Source organism: Cygnus olor, chromosome 20, assembly GCF_009769625.2.
Source record: "Cygnus olor isolate bCygOlo1 chromosome 20, bCygOlo1.pri.v2, whole genome shotgun sequence".
Classification (NCBI taxonomy): Eukaryota; Metazoa; Chordata; class Aves; order Anseriformes; family Anatidae; genus Cygnus; species Cygnus olor.
In genome coordinates this window covers 4,823,627-4,841,821 of record NC_049188.1, presented here as the reverse complement: position 1 = coordinate 4,841,821, position 18,195 = coordinate 4,823,627, and the positions used below count along the sequence as shown (strand labels likewise).

Genomic DNA, 18,195 nt, shown 5'->3' with positions numbered 1-18,195 from the left:
TTCAGATTTCTTTCCCAAGAGATGATAAGAAGTAATCTCCCTGTTGTTACAAATGTTTTATTTTGAAAATAAGGCTTTTATGCATATTTTAGTTGATCTAAATACAGTAGATCTTGGGTTTTTAAATCACCAGATAATATGCAATTATCTCAAGCTAGATTCTGATTTTGAAACAAGCTCTAATTAGCTCCCCATTTTATGCTGCTATAATCCTTTCTTCAACTCCCATGAGCATTACTATTGCTAAGCAGCATGAGGTTAGGAATGATGGATGATACCCAGAAAGGAAGACAAACAAAAGGGAAATTCAAAATCCCCTGAGATCACCCGCAGCTGTATCGGCAAATGAAGATTTCCACATTAGGTCATAAGACGACCCTTACAGAAACACACACCAAAAAGGCACGTCTTTCTCCCACTGAGTATTTGCAAGTCTTTAATGTAGTATATAGAGAGTATATGTCCTTCACAGAGGATAAATACTAAAGTGAATAAAAATTCAGCTTTCCTGGGAGTAGTTATGAAATCAGCAGCACCGAAAAAGAAACTTGGTCTTAATGTCATATAGATGCTCACTAAAGATATAAGACCCCAAAATAAAACAAACTAATACGAGCTATATACAGTACAAGGATTTAGAAAAATATCCAAGCACATAAACCTTCGCCTGACACATGGCTACTTTCCAAGCCCAACCCAGCTCTGATCATCAGTAATGCAACTAAATAAGGGCCAAATTCATCATGAAAAAATGCTGATGCACTTGGGTGACACTAATTCAACTTTTTTTTCCATGTGATTTGGTCCATGCTTTTGACACATAAATCATTAAAAAGGCAGATTTACCCAAGGGCATTAGAGCATTTACGTGGAAAGAAATACACCGAAAAAAATGTTAGAAAAGGCATAGCGATACTATTTTTGACCACCTAGGGTACAGACACCATTTTTGTGTAAAACACGTTTGCTGGAACTTGCACAAAATTCTTCTAATCGCCAGAGCCTTGGCCAAGGTCACAGGCACAAAATACAGATATATGTACCTGGTTGTAATTTTGGTACAGGCTGTGTTTTTCAAAAAGTCATAAATACTGCTTGCAAAGAAGAAAAATGAGCCTGGCTTCTCTTTGCAATCTCCAATTTATATATATAAATTGTATATACATATACATATATATATATATGATGCTTATCCATCTTATCCATTCATCTTTACGTATAAAAGGCTGATGGGTCCATCTGTCCACGTGTGACAGTGGAAAACTACTGGACAAAAGAACAGATTTTCATGAATGAGGTGTTAATCAAAACCTTATGATCTGGAAGCGTAACTAACTGGGTCAGAAATCCAGAAAATCTTGCTAGTTTGGTATAATAGTGCCAAACAGTAATGAAAATACGGCTAATAAAAGTTTGAGACGTTACTATGCATGTTGACACTCCGTACACTGAAGACCTTCTTGGCAAAGCACTCAGGAGCCACTGAATGTATTAGTTTCATTTCACTTCTTTCCCTTCATGCATTCAACAAGTTCTGAGCCAATTATATTACGTGGAAAAGGCTTCAGACCTTTTCTCATTTTAAAATTGGTCTGATTAATTTCTATTTTAAAACTACAAGTATGCAACCTTTTCTGCCTTGATTTTCCTGGGAAATGTCTCAGAAGACCAGAAAATGGGAGCTTTTTCTTTTTTTTTTTTTCTGCCCTCGAGTAGAGGATCTTTCACAAATGCATAATTATTTTTACCCTTTTCCAAACTGTTTGCTGCGCTTTTAATTACAGAACAGCTGCTAATAAAAGAAAATTACCAAACTGCCCTTCCTCATTCAAATATCTTGGTTTTGCTCTTTTGTTCTGCGTGGTGTCACAACCCTCCTTATTCCTCCATCCAGAGAGAGGTGCCGAGAAAAGAACGCCTTGTAAAACAATTTTGTTCCTAATCATCAGGAAAGAGGAAGAAAAGGGCACGAACCCATTTTCTCATTTGTAAGTTTGCTTTAAGGAAAGAAGGACAGCGATCATCAATAATATGATTTTATTAGCTGATAGGAACATGTCGCGTCACACAATATTAGCTCAAGGGCAGGAGCTGACAAACGAGGTTGGGAGTGTGGGAGTGGAGCAAAATATCACGGCAGCAAAACCCAACTTCCTGAAGGAAATCACTTTCAGCTACCAGTGATCCTCACGGGAATCCCTAAGGTGGTCGAATTTTAATGCTATGGGCTTGTCTTTCAATCTTTTATAATTACAGTTAGTCATAAATATGATGATTAGCAATAACAATGCAGCCTTTTCCCAGCTCCTCTGATTTCAAATTCCTCTTAAAGTGGCTATAATTAATTACTCATATTTTCTATGCTGTCTTAGGCATTTATAACTACAACGGTTACTCTTGCACAGTATTGATGCTACAAAAAGTAGTCAATGGCACACTCTTAACGAACAGCAGCATATAAAATGTCACATGAAATTTCCATGTTTGCTAAATGCTCGCCTATAAGTAACAATAGCTCTATGATTGCAAATAATGTTTCCCATTTTGGTTTTGTTTTTATGGCTTGTTTCACCAGGGGCATTTTTTGCTTTTATCTATTTATTTCCCACTGTTCTTCTTAAGAAAAACGTGGATTGAATATCATCACGGATTTTCTTCTAGTAAAATCTTTCAGAATGCAAAATAGTTTCCCAGCAGTGCGGAAAAACAGTTCAGTTGAGACAGTCAGAATAAAGCTAACAAACTTGAGAAGAGTGTTTCAGAATGGCAGGAAGGTAGAACATATCTCATCCTTCTCTCTGTATCCTGAAAGGCAATCACTCTCAAATACTAGCTGCATGTACAGAGCAGGGCACAAGTATTTTTCTAGAGTAGGAAAGAGCCTGAGTGTTTTACATCAGTTAAGCATATCATTGGTAAAAAGTCTGTGTGGGTAGAGTTTGGTATCTAACAGCAGGAACACAGCTGTTCTGCTCCTTCCTATACTGTGGCCATCTTCAGCAAACCTTGAGCAATTCACTTCTCATTGACACTCATCTTTGCTGCATCTGCTTTTTTTGCAAATGGAAAGGGGAGGGAGGAAAAAGGTCGGCTTGGAATATTTAACGAAGCTTGAAACAGAAACGCATAACATGGTCTTTTCCCCACCTTCAAATTAACAAAGCAGATTTTGTGCAAATGAAAGTGGAAAAATATGCCAGTGAATAAGGCAGCTGGAGTATGTAGATCACATTACAAACGAAAGGCTTGTTTTACAGCCATTGTCACATGTCAAGTTGATAAGCTGAACTATGGTAAAAAAAAAACAACAACAACCCTACAGAGCCAAGGATCTCTAAGATCAGACAGAGTCTCTTTACCTAATATATGCAGCTAAATATGTGTACTCCCTACATCTGCCATAGCAACAAGGAGAGAAGGAGGAATTAACTGTGTTAATAAAAAAACCTGAAGGGTCTCCTGTATGATACAACAAAACAAGAGAAACCTCTCGGCATCAAAGCAAAAGAAACGTAACAAAAGCACAGAGAATTATTTCAGAGCAAATCATTGAAACCAGCTGATTACCTGAGCTTGCACATCCCTGCTGTAGGGAATCCTGTAATGATGTCACAGAGTGAAGGACTAGATAAGAGAGGAGAGGAAAATCAGGGAACAATAAAAGGAGATGCCAAACCACAAACTAAACAGTAAGCAGGCTCAACAAATAGCAAACCGCTGATCTCAGCAAGGGCACACTGCTCATTTAAGTCAGTGGCATTATAAGGGTACAACTGAGGTCAAACTCTAGTCTGGCCTTTCTGTATCAATGGATATTAGGATAAGAGAGAGCCACAATAAAAAGCATAATTGCAACACAGCATTCCCCCTTTACAGCTGAGTTCTAGCTCGCCTCCTGAGAAAACAATCGATATTCTCCTAGGAACAATATAAAAATCCCCTATGCAACCCTAGAAAACAGCACACAGCATTTTCCAGCTTTTCGGCCAAATTTTTTGGAATTACTTATCATTTTCATGCCTAAATAATATCTCCCTCATTAGGAACTCGATAACGGCTGCTTATCAATTGCACATAAACGAGCGCTTCTTGTGTAAACATTCCCAGCCAGTCCCCCTAGGAACCGGCTGGGATGCAAGGCGGGACACTTCCCCTTCCACCAGCGCCTGGGCTGCCGCAGGGTGGAAGTCCTGCTTACTGCAACTTTAAAAAGATCTCCTCCTCCTCCTCAACTCAAACAACATAGTGGAATTTTAATTACCTTGTCCTTGTTGCTGCCCTTGTGCAGGCAGGACACACTGTCCCAGCTCACCATTCAACCAGAGCTGCATACGAATAAATGGTTCTCGGCCTTTTTGTGTCAATTTACTCCATGGCTTTGGCCTGGAGAGCATGTCACTGACACTTCCTTGGGACAGCCCCAATACCTGAAGTGAAGCAACCAAGAATGGCACGTTAACACATTTGGTTTGGAAGGGGGTAATTTAAGTCACTTCGGCTTCCTTTACTGCTACATTGCTCGAGTCAATTAGCAAAACTTCAAAATGACAGATACATGTATGGGGATTGAAATGCTTTTCTCCTGCCATAGTTTCGTTCTGGAGAGTGTTTTTTTTTTTTTTTTTTTTCCCTGCAGGAACAAAGTGGCAGCACAAACAGCAAACGGATGGCTCGAGATTTGCATGCTTTCCATATTTAGTGTCAAACAGTTTCATCGATCCTAACAGGAAAAACACAGCATACCAGCTCACAGAAGAAGATAAAACAGGACATGATTGTCATGTATTTTGTTCTCAAACAAAAATAATTGGGACTTCTGAGACTAGGCCTTCATTTGGTTGATTTGTTTTTGGTATGAACTGTAACGAGGTGTGTTTTCACCTGTAGCAGCAGCTGCTCCATGTAAGTAAATATTTCGGAGCACAGCTTACTGCAGCAAAGGGGGATTTCAGATGGGCAGAACTCAGTAACTTGCTGGAATTCAGCACAGGTGCAGGGGTTAAAATTCATACTTAATGAAAGGTGCCACGGGATCCTTAATGACCCCGAGAGGTCAGGCTTTTCATTTTATGTCTTACTGAAAAGGTAATAGCGTGATGCCAGCTCCTATTATGCTATTAGATTGATTAAAATTCTTTATGGGAAGAAGAAAAACCAGATGTCCAGCACTCCTCTCAGCCTGGAAGGTGCTTTCTGGTGGTCGGGGACCCCCCAGCTCCCACGTGTTCAGAGCCCAGAATGCGAGACCTTATCACGCATCGTGTGTCTGTAATCAAACACTGCTTAAAAAGGTCTGAAACCACACTGAGATACCAAGCACCAGGTATAAGAAAGGACTGTGAATTCTTGACTTAAGACTAAGGAGATGTAGGGGATTTTTCTTGTGTTTGTTTAAATACCCTTGTGCACTTTTCCAAATATTAAAAAAAAAAAGGAAAAATGCTCTCATGTCCATAATCTTCACTCAAAACAAATTTAAGATTCTCCAGTCACAACAATGATATTACTCAAATATTCCATGAATTCATTACATTAAGCATGAAATACTGAGTCTCAGTAATGTTTGCTTCAGCTTTCAGTGTTTCTAAACTCAGGGGCCCCATTTCTAATTGTAAGCAACTGAAGCCAATCTTTATGTAAAATCTATGCAATTCATGAAATACAAGGAAACTAATACTTTCCTTTGTGAGCTTATTTTTAAAGTTCTTAACATACTAAGCAAAAACATTTTTGCATAAGACACGTGTGGCACACCTCTTCTGTACGCATGGCTGTGTTAAACTGAGCTCTGTACCGATGTGAGGAGCATAATGCACATACAAAACACTGGGGTAACAAGAGAGAACCAATTCTTTACCTTTTCCCCAAAGATCCTTTGGCAGATGCCATTCTTTGCTAGCTTTTCTTTGACCTGACGCGTTAGTTCTATTGTATCCACTTCCTGGTACATATAAATCTCATACTGCTCAGGTGTCAGTGGAGGAACTGAAGGTTTGGATGGCTTTGACAAGGACACGATAGGGGATGAAGGGAGGGGGCTATTTTGTGGTGTCTCACTGCGACTCGCCCCAGTCATGCTCAATTCAGAACTCTGCGAGTACGGAGATTCAGCGTTTGGCCACTCTTTCCAATACTCTGAAGAAGATGGTCCTTGGAGCTGGCTACGATCTGGCCTAGTCTGATTGCTGACCTTTTCTTTTCCACCACTGGCTTCCTCAACTTTTATATCTTCGGGAAGATTTCTTCTCTCATGCTGCACAGTATTCCACCAATGGTCCTTCCAAACACCACCACGTCCCAACTCATTTTTAACATGCCTCAACATACCCTGGGCAGAATCACTTATTCCATGAAGCTCTAAAACAGGTGCCTCCTGAGGCTCCTTTTTGAGCCCAGAGAGGTTCTGCAATGCAGAGATACTGGAATCAGTGACAGATGAATGTTTCTTCAGGGATATGGCCAAAGGAGAATAGCTGGAAACCGAAGACATTGCAGGTGTAGATACTAGTTTGGGGGACAGGATAGAAATGTCAGCTTGAGATAAAGGTGTTGTTTTTAAGGCAGGTTCAAGGGCAGCCTGCTGTGCCTCCATTTCGCGTCGGGCTTGTTGCAGAATGGATCGAATAGCATCATCAGAATTGCCACTGCTAGATGCAGAAGGCGGCTGAGCCGGCTCAGCTATGAAAAACAACCAAAAGACTAAATGCAACAGAGGAATATGCTTTATATTCAACATGCGCTACTGTAAATATTTCCCTGCAAGAAAACGGGCTGCAATACATTTCTGGATGGGAGGGAGGAGTTTTCAACTAAGCAAAGATTCTCACTTTTCAAAATAAGGTAAGATTTCCAAAGTTCTTCACTGGAAAATTTTTATCGTTGCCAAAGTGCTGGACATTTGCACACACTGACTCAACTGCACAAGTCTGTTACTACTTGCAAGTTTTCCACCGTTGTAAAAATTTTCAAATAAATGCCTTTGAAAATCAAGCCTTCAACTCTTCCTCCCTTACCCCCAAGTGGTCAATAACATTTTATAGTTCTATTTACAAAGTTATTTAACCTTTCACTTTTATCTCCACAAATGAATCGTAACGCACACACTGAACACAGCTGTATCCACCTGGACAGACTATTAATACCCACTTACAATATAAATAAGGTGAGTCCTTTTAACTCCAAAAATAAAGCGCACAAATTACAACAAAGCAAGAAGTTTAGTAAAAGGCTTCATTATTTAATTTGACAAGCCAAATGTGCTCCTGCTTCCTGTTTTCTTGTTCCGTGGTTCCAATCACTGAAATAAACAGCTCTACAGAAACCAGGATGACTCCTGGCCATCACACTCTGCCCCATGTCAGGAGAGACAGCACCTAAATGAGGTATCTCAGTGGTGAACCAAGGACCCATGTGGCTGTTCTGCAGCATTCAGGAGATGAGCAGAGACTGTAACATGGGTGTACACTTATCTCTGCAGAATAAGAAGGTTTTTTTGCAATGGCATCTGTTTCCATTTAAGCTAGTTTCCACTGAGGACCCCAGTGCTTGAAAACCAGTTCCTCTGAAAGCTGCTCTACAAAGACTGGGAAAAGTGAAGCACTGGGGAGTGTCAGGGAACCTATACGCTGCAAGAAGTGACCTCAAAGTGAAGTAAGATTTGAAACACTCTGCGTATTATTCTACTGATACACCTCACCTGAATACATTTCCAGATTTGTCTCCCTATACTCCTTCCTGTCACACACTGTAAGATATGTGAAAAACTGAGAAATGGGAAAAGATGGTGAGACCATCTCTTCTGTTTTATCTACTGGTTTCATAGGGAGTTTTGAGGCTGAGTTAGTATTTGAAAGGAAGTCCGACACTCTTAGATAAAACATGCTACTGAACAATGTGCTTGCAGTTTCCTGCACACAACCCACATTTGTCTCTATGTAATCATCGCTGGTATAAACTTATTTATTTACATCATATATTAACTAGTCTTTAATATTTTGCCATGAGATTAGCGTAGTTTTCATTTCAAAGATGACTATCCAAAACTGTAAATCAGTTTTTATTTTGAAAAATGAAACAGAAGTATTGCAAAGTACTCTCTACTTCAATATCAGCCCTCTAGATGTACTGGAAACTCTTTTAAAGTTGGGAGGGCTGTGGAGTAGACAGAAATGTTAACTACATGACAGCATACAATGAGAAATTAAACTTATCTCAGGCTAAGATGTTAAACATTAATGAAATTGTCGGAAAAGGAAATGCTTTTTGGATTAGCCAGCTCACTCCCTGAAAAAAAAACCTATACCCTTACATTCTGTAACCAAAGTCATGTCTGAGTTTGCCTATGTTCTAATTTTAGTACACGATGTCCACAGTAAGATGGTACTGTGGTACTAGTAATTGCTGGCTGGATTGTGACCTTCACTCAGGCAAATACACTCAGTTCCCTCTCCCACGCAGTTGTGTCCCTGGGGCCTGAATTGGAGAGCACTGAACAAAGACCCCGTCAAGCAGTGATGTGTATTAACTTATCCTGGGCTGCATTACAGACAGAAACCACTCCACTGAATAAATAATTTAAAAAAAGCTCTTCAAACCTACATTCAAGGTTTTAAGAATATAATTAACTGACCAGAAAGCTCATGGTAATTGTTTTAATTAAATTCTGAAGTAAAAGTAGCAAGAGACGAAATGAGGCTGTACCTGTTTTCTGTACTTGCAGCTCCCTTTTGGCTTGTTCAAGAATGGATTTGATGGCTTCATCAGAGCCAGTCTCTGTGGTTCGGATTCGTGTGGTTATATTACCTGAAGAGGAAAACAAAACTAATGACACTTGGAAAGCTTCTATTTGCTTGTTTGTTTTTAATACAAAGACATACGGTGTATATATACTGATACGCTGATAGCATAACCTGACAATAGTTTACATAGAACCTTTACCAACATCTACAACACGAAGAACATCCTTAATGACACAATAAAGGAAAAATATCCTCGTTGCATGAAAGCCTGTCCACTAGCTGTGCTGCATGATGACAGCACTGACATCACCAGAGGAAGAACTACATGCTTATACATTCCTTTTCTAGTATAACACACACAGGACATTTTTTTCTTTTTCTTTTTTTCTTTTTTTTGGAGGGGGAGAGGAAACAGAAGGGAAAAGAACGGGAGGGGAAAGGAACAAAGACAAAAATGTAAGACCAGAAATTATCCTTAAAAATTGCATCAGCTACTAGGCAAACTAGGATGAGTACACATTCAGCCCCAAACAGATTAAAAAATGACTAGATGCAGGAAGTCAAAAATAATTTTTGCCTTTCTAAAGTTTTATACATTAAGAGAAACAATCATTTAAGGAATGATACGATTTGAAGAACTCTCCAGCTAAGAACTATTACTTGTTTGTTTTTGTTTTTTGGTTGGTTTTTGTTTTAACCACTAAGGGGAGAGAAAGGAGGGAAAATTCCTGTGACTGTGAAAGCTATCGCATTGCTCATTAAGAGATTATCATTTGTAAGTGAGCTGTGTAATTTCTGACTGGAATCAAAGTAACTACAGAGTTTTGGGGTAGCTGGTTTTTTTTGTTGGTTTTGTTTTTGTTTTGCTAAAAGAAAAATTCTGCAACTAAAATGTTCATAGTTCCTGTTTAATGATAACTTATTGATCTGATGTTCCCTTATCTTTTTGTTCAGTCTTTTCCATACACCATACTGCAGAAAGCATCACACTAATTTAACAGCTTATTAAAGTGTATTTGTCAACATAAGCCCCATGAGGAGAAAGAAGTAAAATCTAGAGCAGAAGCAGTACGCAACTGATATTGGATTACACATAATTGTGCAGCTTTCTTGCTCTAAAATCATAGAAACAGCAAAGAGAGCATTTCCGTAGATGCAATGATTTTATAAAGCCACTTCTATCACTTAATTCTCTTTATCTGCATATCTACTGAGGATAGGAGTGGAAGAAGTATCCAAACAGGGTTAAGTTAGTACAGCAGCAGCAGAATTAGAAAAAGCAAAGTGTTGGTCTAACCCATGGTTTGTTTTATACTTACTGTCTGTTTTTCTATCAGATTCCAGGCCAGAATCAAACTGCACAGTTTTAAGGAAACACACAGCTAAAGCACACTCCACTTCCTATGTATTGACTGCAAAGAAAAACACCTGCCTGTGACGTACCTTCAGACCCATTTCTTCGTTTCGGTACTTCCTGAAATAGTCTGTTCAGGTTCTGGCCTGGATTCTCTGTTGAAAAACAAGTTTGGTAAGAACAAAACAATCAGGGGATGGTTGCTCTGACATCGTGGGCTGTGTGACATGAGAAGATAGCAGCCTGTCTCTAGAGACGAGGGTTCAAGCGTTCCTCAAACCCTCGAGTCTTTGTCTGAGCGCTGGAGGAGCTGGCTACTTTGGAAGAAGCAAGGCTGGCTGATTTGTTAATAAAGATTACAGCTACGTTCGGAAAGGAGATTAGACAGATATAAATAAATGTCTAGAGATACCAAAAATGAAGAGGTTAAAGATGGGCAGATAATCCCCTCAAGTACAATCATCAAAAGGAAGAACAGATTATAAATCTAACAGTGTTCACTTTCAATTAAACAAAATCTAGACAAATCCTGCCTGTCCTTTCCAATATTTCTAGACTGTAAACAACTTACTTTTCAGTTTCTCTAAATGTAAATCTCAGTCTTCATTTAAGATGAATCACAACGAAATGCATATGTTATTTTTAAAAATCACTACCCTAAATATGCAAAGCTGCTTTAAATTAGGACTGGTTTTTAATTAGTCATCTCATGTATCACCTACGATACTTTGTCAAAACACTTTGGGGAAAAATCACACAAGACACAACAAAAATGTGGTCTCAATAAACAACCCCAAATAAAAATCGCCAAGTATTTCTGATGGCTGATACCCATAGCAGCCACTGACCCTTTTTACTCAGTGTTTTGAAGTAAGGGATGTAAATGTCCCTGTTCCTTGGCTGACAAGTACAAGGCAGTGGCTAACTACAGCATCAGCAAAGATACTAACCTGCATGAGTGCTGAAAAGCAGTGTTAGAAAGCTGTTACTTTCCGCACTTTTTGTCTGATTGAGGTGAAAACAGCATCAACACACAAACGGCCTCAAACATGGAAACTTTCAATTTTTTATGCTTGTAACTAATAGGAAAATGTGGCAAGACCCTCGGCTGGCGAGCGCTTACCTCTTTGTCTACCCTGGATGCTGCGAAGAGCCAAGATGTTCTGCTCGTCCGAGAGGAACTGCTTCATCTTATGAAATGGCTCCTTGCCTCTCACAGTCAGTTTATTCCATGGCTTTGGCCGGGCTAGTATCTCACTCACAGACCCTTGTGACAGTCCCAACACATAATGTCCAAATATCCGCTGTCCAATATTGTGCTTGATCAACTGCTCTTTCACCTGACGTGCAATTTCGGCTGTGTCTATCTCCTCGCCTTCGGAGATGCTCCCAGCACTTTCTGACTGGCTGGGAGAGGGGGCCATGCCATTTACATCCGGACTTTGTTGTAATGGACTTTGGGAAGAGATGGAGTTTGTGCTGTAAGGACCTGTTGAAAAAATCATGCTTGTGCTTCCTGCTTCCTGCATTGCCTTGGAGTAGAAGGACTGCATTAGCTGTCGCTGGAGGAGAGAGTTTAGTGCAAATTTTCCTGTGGAGGCCAGGGGTAAGCTGGGGCTTGCCAGGGATGAGCTGAAAAAGTCTTGACTTAAACCCGTTGGTGAGAACTGGTGTGTACCATTAGTATTGGAAGCCTGCTCCCCCGCGTTGCGGAGCAACTGAGAAGGAGGGGAGGCCGGCAAGGTTGCAGGACGCTGACTCTCAGGCTGGTCTTTCCCTTTTCTCCTGGCTGACCCTACAAGGAAGGTCAAACATAATGCATTATGGGGGATTAAAGAGGGAAAAACCAAGATAAAAAATGCAAAGTTTGCCCCGCAAAGGGAAAAAGTGCAGATTTACAAGGGCCAATGAAGTGGCGGTGGGATTTTTGTTTTTGTTTTGGTTTTGGTTCGTTTTCTTTTTTTTTTCATAATTCAAATTTCAATAAGCCAAACAAGGCCCCCAAAACAAACAACATGCATTTCATGTTTGCACCTTTCTTGTATGTTGCAGCCTGGAGAATCCCCCTTACAAACATTAAAACTAGAACAATTACATGAAGTGCAGTTATACATTTAAAATAAAGGCAGTTACAGACAGCAAGTCCCTCTGATGTCTCTCATTCAAGACATTACTCATTGGACCTGACTGAACCCAAATGCAGCAAACATTTACATTTTGGAACAAACCAATTTGTATAAAGGAATCACCATTAGGTGGATGCACCAAGATCACTCAGTTTAAGTCATAAAACGCTTCAGAATTCAGTAATCCCAGTGCCAGTGGCAACTTTTAACTTTCTTCCAGCTGCAAAAACCATAAGCATTCAAGTATCTGGAAATTCCATGACTTGCCATTTAAAAAATGTGCACACAAAATGTAAAAAGCCCACATTAGGAAAGCTAAACGGCAAACACACTTCACTAAAAAGAAAGTATTTTGTTTTTCCAAGCTGACCTGCTGGTAATATATCTAAGTGTATCAGACAGGAAGATTATTGTGTTCTGCATGCAAACATTTTGCATAACATTGTGCGTGGGGGAAGAGACTTCTGGTGCCACGGATGAATTTGTTCCCAAAACAGAAGACAGCCTCAAACGCTACCACTTGGTACATCTTGTAATGCCTCTCTTTCCTAACCTTTAAAGAGTCTCCAAGGTCTCCAAGTTTTATTTTACTATCCAGCCTATAAAACTGCAGAAATCAAACACTCTTCAGCATTCTTGTTGCCTGTTAATCTTCCTGCCATGCATTAGCTCACACTCTCATCTCTCATTCACCCCTCCCTCCCTTTACAAGACAGCAAACAAACCAGAAGAGCTGAAAATCGTGTCAACCTACCACTCAGGTCACTATTAGTGATACGCAGCGTGGCATTCTCAGACTGCAAGGAGCGGTTCTTCTCCAGCAGCAGCACCTCCAGCGGTTTAGATGCATCCTAAAGAAAACCAAAGTGGGAGGTTTGTTTCTAAAAGAATTAAGAGTCTCACTCAGGCACTAAAAAGGATTTCAGAAGAGAAAAACAAGTGCTCATCTCTGCTATGTACACGGCTAGGGAATTCACCATGCATATATTTGCAGGACTCACTCAGTGCTCCTACAAGAGCTATAGTAAAGATGCACTGTTTCATTTTCAGTGTAAATCACTCATCAATTCTGCATTATTTTGAAATGTGTAATGGAACAATTTCTTAATCCTACTTACTTTAAAATGGTACTGGCATGCTTTCACAATTTAAGAGCTGTAGACTTCTAATCTGATTATAATAGGAGTTAAAGTGATATTATTTCTTCTAGGTCAACTGACCCAACTTAAGCATTTCCTTGAAATGCCGTGTTTCAGCATCAACAGTTTGTTCAGAAATAAAATCAGTCACAGAAACCTGTCAGCTGTTTTCCACTAAACATCCAAGCCTTGATCATTAAAAAGCATATTGAGAATTAATCCCGGTATATTGATATTCAATTCAGATTTCAGAAGCAGGAATTTAATTCAAAACCTTCAAACTTAAGTAAGATTAACTTGCTGGATGAGCAGAGGTTTTTCCTGCTTTCTCAATACTCAAAGGCTTGTTTTCTTTTGTGAACATTACTTTCAATGCTAACAAAGATTTAAAAATGCTAAAATCCTTGGTCACTACAAGACACATGCACATTTCAGGTTAGCTGTATATCAAATCATATCTTTAAAAGGCTCAACTTCACAACATTATGGCTATCCACTGCAGCATCAGCTGAAACATCATTCTTTGTCCTTGACCACTTAAAGGAAATTAGCAGGCAAAAAATGTTCACTTCAGCTTTTTACATAAGAAAAGATCAGGAAAGCAATGATCAACTCATATGTCTCAACATCAACAAGAAACTGTCCACGCTAACATGAACAAATTGTAAGAGAATTTTAAGAGAAATTTTTGTTAACAAACTGAACTGCTGAAATAATTAAGAAAACAAAAGTAGATTCAGTACCTGCGCACCAGAGCTTTCAGATGGTGCAAACTCCATGGATTTCAATATACTGTGGAAGGCAGAAAAGAAATTATCTTCTATTTCTTCTTTTCATAACATCTCCACTAATGAGCATTAACATTATCATTTCCTAATCTCCAGCAACAGTACAAATGGTAGCAACTTTCCTTGCAGGAACACAAGCTGATAATGAATACAGAATAACTATTCAAACTAGTTATTGGATAAGAAAATTTTCTCAAGCGTCATCTAAATCATTCCACATGCAATCCCACAAGGCCAGTTTAAAGCGTAAATTTAAAGGTTAATAAGGATATAACATTTTAAGCTGTCAGAAACAATATTAATTTATCTGTGAAGCTTGAAGGGAATGAAAAAGTTGCAGCAAAGCAACAAAACAAGGGAATCACCGCCACAGTTACAGCACTTTATATAATATACACCAACTCACATATCAAGGAAAATATGCGCAAATAATCTTCCCAACCAAGACACTACAGGCTAAAAGGCAGTTTTTCATTTTAATAACCTCCTAGCTCTATAGCAAAGGGAAGGCACAATGGCACAATATTTCTTAAGACATATGAAAGATCCAAATATTTATAAGTACATTAAGAGAAGAATCTGATAGTCTTATTGTCAATATTTTACATAAATACTGAGCTGTCAAAGGACATCTCCCTTCAAAGTCCTTCTGTTGCCTTGTAAATGAGAATCTTACAAGAACACAAACTTATTCCTGTGCTTTGTCTTATAATTTTTTTTAAATAGGCCTGGTCAGGCAGGGTGTGAAGTTCCTCAGACTGAAGCAATAAATTACTTCAGCTTCTCAATGTACAACAACGACATTCATTTGTCGAAGAAAAATACATAAACAGATACAGATAGTGTTTATACAGCATTTTTCACATATAAAGCACTGGGAACTTTGTGAGGCAGGGAGAATATGTTTAATCATGTAACAAATGTGGAAACTGAGTCAAAGCAAAGCAGAAGGCCAGTATTAGTGTGTACTAGTTCTGGATGCCCCTAGGAGTCAGCCAGGCACCAGCGCTCATTAATTAATAGCCTCTGACCATGTGGCGTCCAGCACCGCTATAAATCTGTCTGTGTATTAATCCAGAATGAGACGTCCCATCAAGCGACACTCAGGCAATCAGGGGTCTCAGTGATGTACTCAGGCAAACTCACAGCAAATCCAAGAAAGAAAAAGTCTGAGACAGAAACCTTGCATATTTTGCATCTGTGCATTACTCGCTGAATACAGCGGTAATTCTGACAGGCACTCTTGCAAATATAATAATTATTAAAATGACAAAATTCTGGCCATCAGCTTCATGATACAGCATCATCGGGTGATGCCCCTTGCCAGCAAAAATCACCGTAGAGCTACGTCCGTCATGTAACACACATGCACAGAAAGCAATGCTGCTGAGACTCTGCTTTACATGGGCACAACAGCTCACCTATGTGCAAAAGTGCCTCTTTCCTGCCATTGAGAGAGTCATGCCAGTCAAGGAGAGAGATTTTGCACTAATGGCTCAAGCTGTTAAAGCTCCTGACATTATATTGACATTACAGACATGTTTACTCAGGTTGCTAATCCCTGCTGAAAGCAAGTGTTTCTTGAGACACCTCTGCAGAGGCACAGTTCTGTCTACCAGGATGCTACAGAGCTGGGGAAGAAAATATACGGAGACCCATCCAGGAAAGCCCCAGGCACGGGTAAGCAAGTATTTTCCTCCTCCCACAGACGCTGCAGAGTGTGGCCTCTGAGAGGTCAGCAAGTAGCAACGTTATGTCCTCACAAGGGTCAAATAAGGAGACCCATCTGAATTTAAAAAATACATCAATTCCTAGAAGCAATTCATCGTGTGGCAAACTTTCCATGGAAAATCGCTGTTGTTTCTATAATTTCAGTCCACATCAGCAGCACGCTCGCTCCACACATCTCCCAGTGCTCCCCACTTACCGCGCTTTGGCTGGCCATGCCGAGCAGTCCTGGAGCACACCAACCGTGTTCCCTTCTGGCGAAAGCAAACCAGAAGCTGCACGCTCCCAGAGGAGTGTGCATGATGCACTCCGACCTCTGCACTAGACTGGAACCAGTCTGGAGTGCAAAGTAAGCCTGGACGTATTTAGTGCGTGCAGTGGGCTCTCAGCACCAACAGGTGGGCTTTAACACCCTGTTCCTGTTGTGGCCGACCACTTGCACAGGCTGCTCTACCAGTTGATTTCAGTTCCCAGCACTCACAGCCAGCTGGGACCAGAGAGGATCCTGAACCTTGCAGCAGCTGCATTTTTCATTGAGCTCGGACCAGGCATGCGTATTCAAACCTCGGCTGGAAACTTAGTGACCTTTGCCTGTTTGAAGTGGCTTCTTTGCTACCTGAAATAGCCTACTAGCAATTTCACAGGTAATTTCCTTCTCTTAGAAGCCAAAATATATTAAAAACCAGGTTGATGGTATCTTGAATTGCCCTTGGAGGGATATTCAGTACAACGGGTTCATTTTTTCAAATCATGTAAAACTTAAACATGTCAAAAATGATTCTCCTAATGTGTCATGAAAGATATTTTCTCAGGAATATGAGGAAGCAAAATGTTTCCCCTTTGGATTCTGGGAATATCTTTGCCCATGAGATCTCAACTCAGTCTGCTGCTCGTCAAGATCAGTTATCTGCTTTTTAAAAGAATGATCTTGTCACTTGAATCTGCACATCTAAGACAACTTGAAAGATCTTACTCTAAAGCAAGAAGTGCATTGGGACAGTTCAGCTTTCTGTTTTTATGATCTCAACTGCAAAGGCAGGAGGGTTAGCACTTGTGTTACTCAAGAGGGAACCGAAAGGACACACAGAGCTCTCACATATCAAAAATAGATTTAAAAGCCACTTGGCACAAAAGCCAATGCAGAGCACAGAGAGTTCTTCCACCTCAGATCTTGATGTGAACCCAGTTAAGTTCCTCCAAGGTTAGAATTTGTCTGATGCTTGCGGTCCCTCACTCTAGAATACCTCTAAACTTCTCTGGGGCGATTAAGGAAAACAGAAATCAGTGCCCAAAGGACTGAGAAATATATTCTCTTTCTTCCTTAGTGACAAGATTATTTTTTTTGGGTGCACATGTGTGTTATGAACAGATTATTTTTGCCGCTGTTTCAGGGCACAGTAGGATTCAGTGTATGGGATAATACATTTAAAGCTGTAGGCTTTTTATAGTTTCATTTCAGATCAGACCGTCAGGTGATGTACTTTTAGGTTTTGTAACATCTTTTGGACCAGATGGGACCAGGGAAGGTGGCATGAATGAGTTGCTGTGACAATGCAGCACTGTAAACCTCCTCAGGGTTCTTGTGGAGGGCCTTAACCTCCAGCCCTATCCAGCAAGATGGTGTGTGAACCCCAGGCCACCTACAAACCAGCCAGCTGTCCCTCCAAAGACATGCTGCCCAGATAAGAGACGTTACCCACAAATCAAGGGTAAAAGGTAGAACAAAAGCATCTGAATTTTCATAGATCCAGGATTTTTTTTTAGTTCCAGTAATAAACAGAAGTCCAAGAGAACAGGGGATGAATTCTGCTCTTCTTCCGGTTGCAAGGCTGCATTTGACAGCACCAAAAAGTGCTGAAGTGGTGAGATGTCTGACATACTCGCTGTTTCTGTACATTCACATTTAGGAACATGTAGCAAATTTGAAGGTTGTGGCTTAACTCACATTCACTAATTTATATGAGAGTGCATTAACTGGCTGAAATCTGAAGCTGCATTTATTTAACTCAGGAGAGAACATGGACATATTTAGGCGTATCACTAAAATGAAGCTTTTTTGAGACCAGTCACAGTGACCAAAGAAATGGACAACTCATTTTACTTTACTTAAACTATACACCCACATCAGTGCGTACTGCAGCTGGCAATGAACCAGAAGTGCAGCCAGCAGGGTTTGAATACAATAGCACCAGGGTCTGGACAGTCACTGGGCTTGCGAAACCAAACCTGCTTTCCATATTCTCCAGGGATGTGTAAACAAAAGCACATGACTCCAGCCTCATTTGAAATACCTCATTAAACAAGGTAACATTTTTTCAATCT

At 40.0% G+C, this 18,195-nt stretch overlaps 1 protein-coding gene across 25 annotated transcripts in view; it reads right to left on the bottom strand.

Annotated features, from left to right (window-relative positions):
- Positions 1-18,195, bottom strand: part of CUX1 (cut like homeobox 1) — a 270,215-nt gene that overhangs the window by 57,860 nt on the left and 194,160 nt on the right. For 4 of the 25 annotated variants that reach the window (XM_040532634.1, XM_040532636.1, XM_040532639.1 and 1 more), the window contains 5 exons: positions 14,101-14,149; positions 12,973-13,069; positions 11,216-11,887; positions 10,182-10,247; positions 8,701-8,802 (listed from right to left, as the gene is read on the bottom strand). In XM_040532634.1, coding sequence (XP_040388568.1) covers positions 8,701-8,802; positions 10,182-10,247; positions 11,216-11,887; positions 12,973-13,069; positions 14,101-14,149 — 986 coding nt within the window. Of the gene's footprint in view, positions 1-3,567; positions 3,625-4,261; positions 4,428-5,857; positions 6,679-8,700; positions 8,803-10,181; positions 10,248-11,215; positions 11,888-12,972; positions 13,070-14,100; positions 14,150-18,195 lie in introns of all 25 variants that reach the window. The other 21 variants (XM_040532621.1, XM_040532620.1, XM_040532625.1 and 18 more) reach the window with 10 other exon arrangements.